The 13,482-nt window shown below is 42.2% G+C and overlaps 1 protein-coding gene across 4 annotated transcripts in view; it reads right to left on the bottom strand.

Moving 5' to 3' along the window:
• POLH (DNA polymerase eta) overlaps positions 1 to 13,482 on the bottom strand; it is a 37,250-nt gene that overhangs the window by 7,145 nt on the left and 16,623 nt on the right. For all 4 annotated transcript variants that reach the window (XM_063812470.1, XM_518497.8, XM_063812469.1 and 1 more), the window contains 5 exons: positions 10,277 to 10,446; positions 7,044 to 7,147; positions 4,135 to 4,254; positions 3,408 to 3,531; positions 2,827 to 2,892 (listed from right to left, as the gene is read on the bottom strand). In XM_063812470.1, coding sequence (XP_063668540.1) covers positions 2,827 to 2,892; positions 3,408 to 3,531; positions 4,135 to 4,254; positions 7,044 to 7,147; positions 10,277 to 10,446 — 584 coding nt within the window. The remainder of the gene's footprint in view (positions 1 to 2,826; positions 2,893 to 3,407; positions 3,532 to 4,134; positions 4,255 to 7,043; positions 7,148 to 10,276; positions 10,447 to 13,482) is intronic.

Raw genomic sequence — 13,482 nt, 5'->3', positions numbered from 1 at the left:
GTTTTTTCTTTTTATTTTTGAGGTGGAGCTTTGCTCTTGTTGCCCATGCTGGAGTGCAATGGCGCAATCTCGGCTCACTGCAACCTCCACCTCCAGGTTCAAGCGATTCTCTTGCCTCAGCCTCCTGCGTAGCTGGGATTACAGGTGCCCGCCACCAGGCCCAGCTAATTTTTGTATTTTTAGTAGAGACAGGGTTTCGCCATGTTGGCCAGGCTACCCTCGAACTCCTGACCTCAGGTGATCCGCCCACCTCGGCCTCCAAAAATTTGAGCCACCACGCCCGGCCCAGGAAGAGGATTTCAACAAACATTTCCCCAAAGATATACAAATGTCCAACAAGCACATGAAAAGATTATCAGAGAATGTAAGCCAAACCATAATGAGATACCATTTCACACCCACTAGAATGGCTAAAATTTAAAAAGTCAGTAACAAGGATGTGGAAAAATTGGAACCCTCTTACATTGATGGTAAGGATGTGAAATGGTGTAGCCACTGTGGAAAACAGTCTGGGGATTCCTCAAAATGCTAAACATAGAGTTACCATATGACCCAGAAATTATACTCCAAGGTATATGCTGAAAAGAAAACAGGTGTCTACACAAAAACTTGTAGATGAATGTTCATATCAACATTATTCATAATAGCCAAAAGTGGAAATATACTCAAATGTCCATTCACTAATAAGTAGATAAGCAACATATGGTATATATTAATACAATAGAATATTATTCAGCCATAAAAAGGTGTCAGTCCTGGCCGGGCGCGGTGGCTCACGCCTGTAATCCCAGCACTTTTGGATGCTGAGGCAGGAGGATCACAAGGTCATGAGATTGAGACCACCCTGGCCAACATGGTGAAACCCTATCTCTACTAAAAATACAAAAATTAGCTGGGCGTGGTGGCACGTGCCTATAATCCCAGCTACTCGGGAGGCTAAGGCAGCAGCATCACTTGAACTCGAGAGGCGGATGTTGCAGTGAGCCGAGACTGCACTACTGCACTCTGGCCTGGTGACAGAGCGAGACTCCGTCTCAAAAAACAAAAACAAAACAAACAAAAAATGACTAAGTACTGATACATGCTACAATACGGCTGAACCTGAAAACATATTAAGTGAAAGACTTCAAGCCAGTCACAAAAGACCACATATTTTCACAAAAGACCACATTTATATGAAATGTCCAGAACAGTTAAGCAGTGTAGTGGTTGCCTAGGGCTGGGGGGTAGCTGGGAGAGAAATGGGGAGTGACTGGTAATGGGCACAGGATTTCTTTTGGGGGGTGATAAAAATGCTCTAAAATTGTAGAATAGTTGTAGAACTCTGCAATATACTAAAACCACTGAATTATTTTAAATGGGTGAATTTTGTGGTATGTAAAGTATATGTCAATAAAGCTATTTAAAAAGGAGAGAGAAACTGCCGGGTGCGGTGGCTCATGCCTGTAATCCCAGCACTTTGGGAGGCCAAGATGGGCAGATCGCCTGAGGTCAGGAGTTCGAGATCAGCCCAGCCAACATGGTGAAACCCCGTCTCTACTAAAAATAAAAAAATTAGCTGGGTATGGTAGCGGGTACCTGTAATCCCGGTTACTCGGGAGGCTGAGACAGGAGAATCGCTTGAATTTGGGAGGCGGAGGTTGCAGTGAGCCAAGATTGCTCCACTGCACTCCAGCCTGGGCGATAGAGCGAAACTCAGTCTCAAAAAAAAAAAGGAGAGAAACTAATCGTCAGATGTCTTTAACATTAGAAAGAAAAATGTACAATGCTCAGAATTTTTTTTTTTAAGTCAAATATACAGAGATAGAGAATAAAACAGTGGTTACCTGGGATGGGGGAGGGGAGGAGGAAATGGGGAGATGTAAGTAAAAGGATATAAAGTAGCAGACACGTAGGGTGAACAAGTCTATTGAGCTAATGTACAAGTGAGGACTATAGTTAATAAAATTCTATTAGAGATTTTAAGTAGATTTTAACTACTTTTTTTTTTTACAAAAAAGTATGTGAAATGATAGATACGTTAATTTGCTACACTATAGTAACCATTTCACTATATGTATCCCGTAGCATCATGTTGTAAACATCAAATATACACAATAAAATGTGCTTAAAACTGCCACTACTGGCTGGGCGTGGTGGCTTATGTCTGTAATCCCAACACTTTGGGAGGCTGAGGTGGGCGGATCACCTGAGGTGAGGCATTCAAGACCAGCCTGGCCAATATGGTAGAACCCCGTCTCTACTGAAAATACAAAACAAAAAATTAGCCGGGTGTGGTGGTGTGTGCCTGTAATCCTAGCTACTTGGGAAGGTGAGGCAGGAGAATCACTTGAACCCAGAGGCGGAGGTTGCAGTGAGCCAAGATCATGCCACTGCACTCCAGCCTGGGCAACAAGAGGGAAAACTCTATGTCTCAAAAAAAAATTAGAAAATTAAAAAATTTAAAAAGATTTCTTAAAATTTCCTTGGCTGGAGTTCAAGACCAGCCTGAGCAACCTAGCAAGACCCTGTCTCTACAAAAAATAAAAAAATTTAGCCAGTTGTAGTGGCATGCACCTGTAGTCCCAGCTACTCAGGAGGCTGAGTTGGGAGGAGAGCTTGAGCCTAGGAGGTAGAGGTTGCAGTGAGCCATGATTGTGCCAGTGTACTCAGCCTGGGAGACAGAGTGAGACCATGTCTCAAAAAAAAAAAAAAGAAAGAAAGAAAGAAAACGGATATTTCCTACGCTAATACTTTTTTCTGTCTTTGTTCCTGCTCCATAAGGTAAAGAGCAGCTGATATGTAAATTGCAAAGCCCACCCCAGGAATAAAGAAAGAAAATCTTACATCATTTCGGTCTTTAGTCAGTCTCTCCTCTAGTTCCTGGGCTAATTGCAACAGCCACCATTGTACCTAAAAAAGTATTGAGACTTTAATCTTTCATTTAAACACTCGAAGTCTATTAAGAACTAGATGGTGTTATTTGTTCTTTTTTTTCTCCCAAACAGAATTGTGCACCAAAGACTCCCCATAATCAAAGGATCACCAGATCATAGAAATGTTCCCAGTCCTTCTGTCCTGCCCTAGCTCAAGCCTTTCATTTTCTTTTCATGCTTGTTTGCCATCAGGTGACTTTCAAGCATGTTCCAGCTCTGAGAAAAAGACAAGACCCAAACTTGAAGCATAATATCCTAGGCTTTCCAAGTCTCCATCTACTAAACAAATGAGAAATTCCATTTTATTTCGATAGACAAAAGAGAAAAAAGTAATAATCATAAACTAGTCAATTTTCAACCCAAGGACAGAACATCTGTTTTCTTCATACTTTATAAAGGTCTCCTCTAACCTATTAAACTTTCCACAGCTACCAAAACCTACCCACTGACCCCTTTAAAAGAGGTAGTGTTCTGTCAAGAATGCCAGCTTACCTGTTCCCGAGTAGCAAGAGCTGTTTTTCCTGGGAAGTTCTTACTACAGCCAATGGTTTTGGGTAGTTGCCTGGGTTTAACTGGATCATGTTCAATCCCTCGGCACATGGCATATAGCCAAGACCTAATAAGACCAGCAAAAAACGTTAAGGTGAAATTAAATGATTATTCTTGTTAAAACAAAACCAAATAACTATATTATATTGCCCTTTTATCTTTTTCATGAAAAAGGAAAACCTTGTCCAAAATTTAGTGTACCGGACCTCTGACAAAACCCCTGCCCTTCTCAGTGAATTCCAGTGCAATATATGGACAATGAGAACACTGGTTCTGTTTTCTAAAGCCAAGTCATCATTTGTATTTTTGGAAAAATGCCAAGCAAGCCACTGATTCATATCCCAAAATGTGTGTGTGCTTGCTAGGGCATTAAACACAAGGATTTTAAGAGAATATAGCATCTCAGCATGCATGAATGATGTAATTAGTATATACTCAGGCATCAAAGTAACAAATCTTATCTATCAACCACCTAGGTACATGGAAAAAACTACTCTAGACTGATGGGCCATAGTGACCCAAGATATTGAAGCAAGAAGAACCAGTGAAATAATCTCAAGAAACAAATGTTAACCTAAAGATAGGTCTGGATTTTACTAGATGGTTTTGTCTATATTTGAATATAGCATCTCCATAAAGGTTATGATTAAAAAAAAAATGAATCACTTACCCATTCTTCTCCCCAAAATGACTCTGGAGCTGTGATTCAGTGAACTGGGTCAGTTCACCCATGTATTCTATCCCTAGGATCTCAATGACAGAGGCCCCTAGCTTTCCTCCAAGACTACGGCTGATAACAAAGGAGACAAAGAATTGATAGGTCACATCATAACTATCTAATTAGCAGCAAACATAAGATATTCTACTTTGTAAGTAGCTCTCCAAAAGGTTCAGGACAAATGAGAGCATATATTCTGGGAATTCAGTTACTCTGGGAGTTAGAATTTGAGAAGAAGATTAAAAATAACATAACCAAAAGGTTAAAGTCCTTGATTAACTATCAAGTAAACTGTATATAAAACATTCAATTGTACAACACCTGCTGTCCTGTTTGGGGATTAAAATCCCAAACACAAAATAAATCCCTTCCGTGGCTAAAACTTTACTTAAGAATATATAATCTGGCCAGGCACAATGGCTCACACCTATGATCCCACTTTGGGAGGCCAAGGCGGGAAGATTGCTTGAGTCCAGGAGTTTGAGACCAGCCTGGACAACAAAGTAAGACCCTAACTCTACAAAAAAAAATTAAGGCCAGGTGCAGTGGCTCACTCCTGTAGCCCCAGCACTTGGGAGGCCGAAGCGAGTGGATCACCTGAGCCCAGGAGTTTGAGAACAGTCTGAATAACATGGCGAAACCCTGTCTCAACAAAAAAAATACAAAAAAATTAGTCAGGTGTGGTAGTATGTAGCTGTAGTCCCAGCTACTTGGGAGGCTGAGGTGGGAGGATCACTTGAGCCCAGGAGGCAGAGGTTACAGTGAGCCGAGATTGTGCCACTGTACTCCAGCAAATTAACTGGGCATGGTGGCATGTGCCTGTGCTCCCAGCTACTTGGGAGGCTGAGGCAGGAGGATTGCTGGAGCCCAGGAGGTTAAGGCTGCAGTGAGCTCTTAATTGTGCCACTGCACTCCAGCCTGGGAGACAGAGCAAGACTCTGTTTCAAAAAAAAAAAAAGGAATACATAACCTAAATATAAACAGTCAGCTGGGCACAGTGGCTCATGCCTGTAATCCCAGCACTTTAGGAGGCCAAGGCAGGCGGATCATTGGAGGCCAGGAGTTTGAGACTAGCCTGGCCAAAATAGTAAAACCTCATCTCTCCTAAAAATACAAAAATTAGTCGGGCGTGGTGGCATGCAGCTGTGGTCCCAGCTACTGGGGAGGCTGAGGCAGGAGAATCGCTTGAACCCAGGAGGTGGAGGCTACAGTGAGCCAAGATCGCGCCACTGCACTCCAGCCTGGGCAACAGAGCAAGACTTGTCTCAAAAAAAAAAGTCAAAATTCTTTAGCCCAGCCTTTGAGGCTCCCTGTAATCTGTCTTTAAACCATCTTTTCAGTCTATTTCCATTATCTTCCTCAATATGGTGCAGCTAAACTACTTTAGGTCCCAGTTCACTGAAAATATCTCATACTTTCCCTTCTTTGTGCTAAAAAGTTCTCCAAATCAGTACTGCTTTGCTGTTTTTGTCTGACTCTCCAAATTTTGCCAAATCTCAAAACAAAATCCCATGCCTTTTTATAAATCCATCTCCAAATACTCCCTTCTTTTGTGAAGTTTGTTCTACTGCACAATTCATTTATCAATTATGCAGTCTTATGACAGCACTTTTACTATTGCTTTTTACCTTGTCCTTTCTACAATATTATAAGTCCTTGTCAAAGGCCACACAACTGGTAGGCACAACCTGTTCATTTGACTTGGCTTCTTCTCTAATGCCTACTTTGAGAGCTGAAATTCAGCAGCCCTGAACACCTTGATATGCTATTAGAGGAAAGAAAAGAAGTAAAATTCCTATTTGTTACTTAATAACAGACTTAAATAAAAAAGTCTAGCGGGAAGTTAAACATTTAGCTAAAACTTGGTTTATTTATATTTTTTTTATATATTTTTAAGACGGAGTCTTGCTCTTGTCACCCAGGCTGGAGTGCAAGGGCGCCATTTTGGCTCACTGCAACCTCCGCCTCTTGGGTTCAAGTGATTCTCCTGCCTCAGCCTCCCGAGTAGCTAGGATTACAGGCACCCGCCACCACGCTCAGCTAATTTTTGTATTTTTAGTAGAGACAGGGTTTCACCACGTTGGCCAGGCTGGTCTCGAACTCCTGACTTCAGGTGATCCACCTGCCTCGCCTCCCAAAGTGCTGGGATTACAGGCGTGAGCCACCGCACCCGGCCTATTTATTTATTTTTTATAGAGATGGGGTCTCGCTATGTTGCTTAGACTGGTTTTGACCTCCTGGGCTCAAGCGATCCACCCACCCTGGCCTACCAAAAGTGCTGGGACTATAGGTGTGAGCCACCACACCTGGCTCATTTTTTTTAAATTCAGGATTAAGTATCTGCCACAGATAACCCAGAATTGAAGGTTCAATAAAAGTCTCAGCGTGGCTGGACGCAGTGGCTCACGCCTGTAATCCCAACACTTTGGGAGGCTGAGGAGGGCAAATCACCTGAGGTCAAGAGTTTGAGATTTGCCTGGCCAACATGGTGAAACCCTGTCTCTACTAAAATTACAAAAATTAGCCAGGCGTGGTGGTGGGCGCCTGTAATTCCAGCTACTCAGGAGCCTGAGACAGGAGAATTGCTTGAACCTGGGAGGTGGAGGTTGCAGGGAGCTGACACCGTGCCATTGCACTCTAGCGTAGGCAACAAGAGTGAAACTCTGTCTCAAAAAATAAATAAATAAATAAAAATGAAAGTCTCAGCGTGTGTTTCAAAATGTTCTGTGTTGTTTTCCTTCTAACTGCCTGGTATGTATTTCCCCTGGCTCCAGTCCTTAATTAGTAACACAAGAAACTACAACCAGAGAGTTTCTACACATGGATAGAAGTGAAATTTAACGTGCTGCCTGAATACTTACATTTTGCGAATGGGCATTTGGCTGAAGAGCTGTGGGACTGACCCATGTGAAACCAGGGTTTGGCGGTTGGGCTTGTTTAGTCCACAGGCCAGTTTTGCCAGGACCTGGAAGCATGCAAAGTATAAAAACCTCATTACTGTCAACCCATCAAAGTTGGTGAATATAAACATACACATAACATACACACACACAGAGCTTAATAGCTGTAACTAATGGTTTCTACATTAAAACCAAAAATAAAACCAGAAACTCAAGACATCTCTAAAACTTGGTATCCCACAACATCCCCAGTGGGAAACATGACGCAATATCATTATCCTCACTGTTCTTCCCACATCTCTCCCATTCTGTTTTCCTCTAGTCATTTTTTCCTTCCCATCTATTCCTACTTCAAGAGGTTTGAAAAGTAGAAACTGCAGGAGAAACTCAAGCAAGATGCATTTCTCAGTATGTCTATATAAAAATGCTGAAACATACTTGTTTTACCCTATCCCATTTACATTTCTTGATTAATAGTTGGTCCATTTTGAGTCCCCAATTTAACACAAATTATCGTAATATAGTATCTGTTATAGAGATTGGGCTCAAAACCACCCTCCAATAACAAACACCTTCTTATAAATAGCACTTAAAAAATGAAAAAGCTTAAATCCTTGAGAACTCTTTTTTTTTTTTTTTTTTTTTTTTGAGACAGAGTCTTGCTCTGTCACCAGGCTGGAGGGCAGTGGCGTGATCTTGGCTCACTGCAACTGCCCCCGCACCAAGTTCACACAATTCTCCTGCCTCAGCCTTCCAAGTAGCTGGGACTACAGGTGTGTGCCACCATGTCCAGCTAATTTTTGTATTTTTGGTAGATACGGGGTTTCACCATGTTGGCCAGGATGGCCTTGAGATCTGTCGACCCGCCTCAGCCTCCCAAGAGAACTCTTTTTCTTTTTTTTTTTTGAGACAGAGTTTCACTCTTGTTGCCCAGCCTGGAGTACAATGGCATGATCTCAGCTCACTGCAACCTCCACCTCCTGGGTTCAAGTAATTCTCCTGCCTCAGCCTCCTGAGTAGCTGGGATTACAGGCATGAGCCACCATGCCCAGCTAATTTTGTATTTTTAGTAGAGATGGAGTTTCTCCATATTGGTCAGGCTGGTCTTGAACTCCCAACCTCAGGTGATCCACCAGCCTCGGGATCCCAAAGTGCTGGGATTACAGGTGTGAGCCACCACACTCGGCCAAGAGAAATCTTTTCTAAGAGTAAAAGCACTTCAATGGTATCATTTTGCAAATTATAAAAATATAATTTTTAATTTTTTAATATAATTTAAAAATTATATTTGTATGTTTTAAAATATAAAATTATTAAATTCATTAGAGAGATTCGTTAAGAACTTCTACTAGGCAACATTTAGTCTGGTTTAAATTACATTGAAGTTATTGTTTCCTTTCCCTTCATCCAACCAGGAAAAAAAAAAACACCAAAAAAATTCAGATGGGTAGTTTGGCAACTTTCCTTGTATTGAAGGGAGGCGGAGAAGGTATCAACCAGGGATAATCAGCCACTGCCCAATTACTGAGCTTTGGTCAGAAGGGGATGAAAGTCCTGGGCTCTTGCTACACTTTATTCATAATTAATCAGAAAACCAGTTATTCTGCTCCTGGATTGTTGAGAATTGTCTGTGTACCCTAAATTAAAATAGTGGTCTAAATTAATAAAATTGTATTATTCCTTTTATTGCTCTCATAAGAAAACAGGGAATAGGCAAAAGCATAAAATACCCAGGCAATTCCACATAACAAGATAATACAAAAATATTCAGCACGTGGCCGGGCGCGGTGGCTCATGCCTGTAATCCCAGCACTTTGGGAGGCCGAGGTGGGTGAATCACTTGAGGTCAGGAGTTCCAGACCAGCCTGGCCAATATGGTGAAACCCTGTCTCCAGTAAAAATACAAAAATTAGCCAGGCATGGTGGTGTGCACCTGTAATCCCAGCTACTCGGGAGGCTGAGGCAGGAGAATCACCTGAACCCGGGAGGCGGAGGCTGCAGTGAGCTGAGATTGGGCCACTGAACTCCAGCCTGGGCAACAGGGCGAGACTCCATCTCAAAAAAAAAAAAAAAAAAAAAATTCAGCAAGTGAAAATAAAAGAAATACATTAATGTATGTAAGTGCAAAGACTAGCCTCCTTTTTCCAACAAACAGTTCAGTCATTAAGGAAACACTGTCATCTCTCAATATCTGCAGGGGATTGGTTCTAAGACCTCCAGTGGATACCAAAACCCCAAGTCCTGTTTATAAAATGATCAAGTCCCATAATATAAAATGGTGCAGTATTTGCATATAACCTTTGTATATCCTTCTGTATACTTTAAATCATCTCTAATTTCTTATAACACCTATAACGTACAATGTAAATGCTATATAAATTGTTCTTATAGTGTATAGTTTTTCTTTTCTTTTTCTTTTTTTTTTTTTTGAGACGGAGTCTTTGCTCTGTCGCCCAGGCTGGCGTGCAGTGGCACAACTTGGCTCACTGGAACCTCCACCTCCCAGGTTAAAGCAATTCTCCTGCCTCAGCCTCCCGGGTAGCTGGGATTGCAGGTGCACGCCATCACGTCTGGCTAATTTTTTTTTTTTTGTATTTTTAGTAGAGATGGTGTTTTACCATATTGGTCAGGCTGGTCTCGAACTCCTGACCTCAGGTGATCCACCTGCCTCAGCCTCCGAAAGTGCTGGGACTACAGGCGTGAGCCCCCATGCCCGGCCTTCACCTTGCTTCTTAGGAAAGTACATATTTAATGTCCATTTCCATGTTAAAGAATTACTTATGCTTTGATTTGGGCCTCAACATGAATTTTAAACAGAAATCCATTCAAAGTACATGTGTAACTTTTTTTTTTTTTTTGGTGACAGTCTCACTGTCGCCCAAGCTGAAGTACAGTAGTATGATTTCGGCTCACCGCAGCTTCAACCTCCTGGACTCAGCTGATCCTCCCACCTCAGCCTCCTGAGTAGCTGGGACTGTAGGTGCACACCACCACGCCTGGCTAATTTTTTGTAGAGACTGTGTTTCAACATGTTTCCCAGGCTGCTCTTCAACTCCTGGGCTCACGCGATCCACCCACATAGGCGTGCGAAACTGCACCCGGCCTATGTGTAATAATTTCAATGTCCCACTGTCCCTACTGTATTTGACTAAGGATATCAATGTTTCTCTTTGAAATCTACTATTAGCCTTCACCTTATTGTGTGAAATTCCAGCTGAACACTGAAAACCAGTCTCCCTCTCTATGGCTGCTCTCATTTCCTCCACAATCACTGCTCCCACGGTGAGCTGCAGGTCTGGAGAGGTGAGGTTATCAATCTGAAGAGAATCGAGCCATTGAAATAAGCCTTGTTTTCGCATCCCCTCTGAAATGAATTAAGAACTCACATTTAGACATTTATAAAATTATTTATTTAATTGTGCTATCTAATGTAGAAATGCTTAGATTACAGGTATTTAGACATATGTTTTCACAAAAAAATGGCAGCCAGCTTAGAAGACCAATTATAAGAGAGCTCAATTTCTCCTTCAGAGTGTTCCCGCAGCTTAGCTTCAGCATAGGCTGAATTTTATAGTGCTAATGTACAACAAATATTTTGTATTAATATCATCTTTCATGAGCAATGATTTTAAAACACATTTTTGGCCAGGCACGGTGGCTCACGCCTGTAATCCCAGCACTGTGGGAGAGCAAGGCGGGTGGATCACCTGAGGTCAGGAATTCAAGACCAGCCTGTCCAACATGGCAAAACTCCGTCTCTACTAAAAATACAAAACTAGCTGGGCATGGTGGTGCAGGCCTGTAACCACAGCTACTCGGGAGGCTGAGGCAGGAGATTCGCTTGAACCCAGGAGGCGGAGGTTGCAGTGAGCCGAGATTGTGCCACTGCACTCCAGCCTGGGCGACAGAGCAAGACTTCATCTCAAAAATAATAAAAATAAAAAAAAAATGTAAACACATTTATCTCCCCAGTTCTCTTGAATTTTCTTTCTCCTACTATATTTAATCACTTAAACATCTTCTCCAAGAATATTTTTTTCAATTAGAAAATATTCAGAATTAACTCAAGCTTCAATATAAACTTTAACATTTACATGTTTTTAGAGGTGGATTCCAGCTGAGTAACTTAAAATCCACTCCGAGGCACTAGATTTATTCCCTTGATAAGCTGTTTTAAGTTAGATGTTGCTTGGGACTTAGGACCTTGAAAATATCTTACTCTGAGTACATACAAATCTTTATCCCCAAATGTACACTCTAATCCCTTAGCTCTACCTCCCTACAGAAGAACTTTTCCTGACTCCCTACAGAAGAACTTTTCTTGAATTTTTAATTATGGTTTCCAACTAAACATAACTAAAATCAAACTTTGTCTTCCTTCTCAAATGTTCTTTCCAACCAACTCCCTGTTTCTATTAAGGGCTTAAAATCCACATTAATATTGGCTTATTTTCTCTTTCATTCCTCATTATGCAGCCATTTAGTCAACAAAACCTACTTTAAAATATTTCACATATCCACTGCAACCCACCACCCTATTTTATTCAGGTTTTTTCTTTTTTTTTTTGAGACGAAGTCTCACTCTGTCACCCAGGCTGGAGTGCAGTGGCATGATCTCGCCTCACTGCAAGCTCTGCCTGCCGGGTTCACACCATTCTCCTGCCCCAGCCTCCCGAGTAGCTGGGACTACAGGCGCCTGCCACCACGCCCGGCTAATTTTTTGTATTTTTAGTAGAGATGGGGTTTCACCGTGTCAGCCAGAATGGTCTCGATCTCCTGACCTTGTGATCTGCCCACTTTGGCCTCCCAAAGTGCTGGGATTACAGGCCTGAGCCACCGCGCCCGGCAAGCTCTTACTCCTTAACTCTGTTCTTCTTTCCTTTGCTTAAACACATCTATACTTCAGGGCTTATGGCAAGTTTATCTATTATGAAGTCCTCTCCTTCAACTATTCTAGCTAGCTTTCTAGTACCACATTAAAGTTCTTTACCTTTTATCTGTAATATGAAGTAGACATAATTGCTTTATTTTTTGAGACAGAGTCACACTCCGTCATCCAGGTTGGAGTGCAGTGGCATGATCTTGGCTCACTAATATATACTAGTATACATTATTTTAAATGATGGATGTTTTAATAGTATTCATTGTTCTTAATATGTGCAAGCCTTGGTGTTTCAGGAAAATAGGTAATTAAAAAAAAAAGAAAAATACATGCAAGCCATTGTGCTGAGGAACTTTATTTTATTTATTTAATTATTTATTTTTGAGATAGAATCTCGCTCTGTTGCCCAGGCTGGAGTGCAGTGGAGCGATCTCGGCTCACCACAAGCTTCACCTCCTGGGTCCACGCCATTCTCCTGCCTCAGCCTCCCGAGTCCACGTCATTCTCCTGCCTCAGCCTCCCGAGTAGCTGGGACTACAGTTGCCTGCAACCACGCCCGGCTAATTTTTTTGTATTTTTTTTAGTAGGGATGGGGTTTCACCATGTTAGCCAGGATAGTCTTGATCTTCTGACCTTGTGATCCGCCTGCCTTGGCCTCCCAAAGTGCTGGGATTATAGGCATGAGCCACTGCGCCCGGCCGAGGAACTTTATTTTTAAAAACTATCTTTTGGGCCATGTGTGGTGGTTCACATCTGTAATCTCAGCACTTTGGGAGGCCAAGGCAGGCAGATCACAAGGTCAGGAGTTTGAGACCAGCCTGACCACCATGGTGAAACCCCATCTCTACTAAAAACACAAATACAAAAATTAGCCAGGCGTGGTGGTGCACACCTGTAATCCCATCTACTCAGGAGGCTGAGACAGGAGAATCACTTGAACCCGGGAGGCGGAGGTTGCAGTGAGCTGAGCGACACTCCACCTCAAAAAAGAAAAAAAAACTAAAAAAAAAAACCTGTCTTTTGGCAGGGCAATCTCTGCCTCCTAAGCTCAAGCGATCCTCCTACCTTGGCCTCCCAAGTAGCTAGGACTACAGGCAGATGCCACCACGCCCAGCTAATTTGTATTTTTTGTAGAGACGGGGTTTCACCATGTCACCAAGGATGGTCTCAAACTCCTGGACTCAAGCAATCCCCCCCATATGCCCCCCACCTCCCCAGCCCCCAGCCTTGGCCTCACAAAGTGATGGGATTACAGGCGTAAGCCACCATGTATGGCCATAAGAAGTAGAGCATAATTGTTAAAAGAACATTCTGCAGTCAAGCAGGGTTCAAATATTGGCTTCATAACCTACTGACCATGTGACTTTGGACAAGTTACATAATTCTCTAAGCTTCAATTTCCTTGTCTACAAACTGCACTTCATATAGCTGTTATGAGGATTAAAAGATAGTTTATTATTTTTTATTTTTTTTGAGACGGAGTTGCTCTGTTGCCCAGGCTAGAGTGCAGCTCACTGC

This window comes from Pan troglodytes, chromosome 5, assembly GCF_028858775.2.
Source record: "Pan troglodytes isolate AG18354 chromosome 5, NHGRI_mPanTro3-v2.0_pri, whole genome shotgun sequence".
Lineage (NCBI taxonomy): Eukaryota > Metazoa > Chordata > Mammalia > Primates > Hominidae > Pan > Pan troglodytes.
The sequence above is the reverse complement of the archived record's forward strand: the minus strand, read 5'-3'. Positions and strand labels throughout refer to the sequence as shown.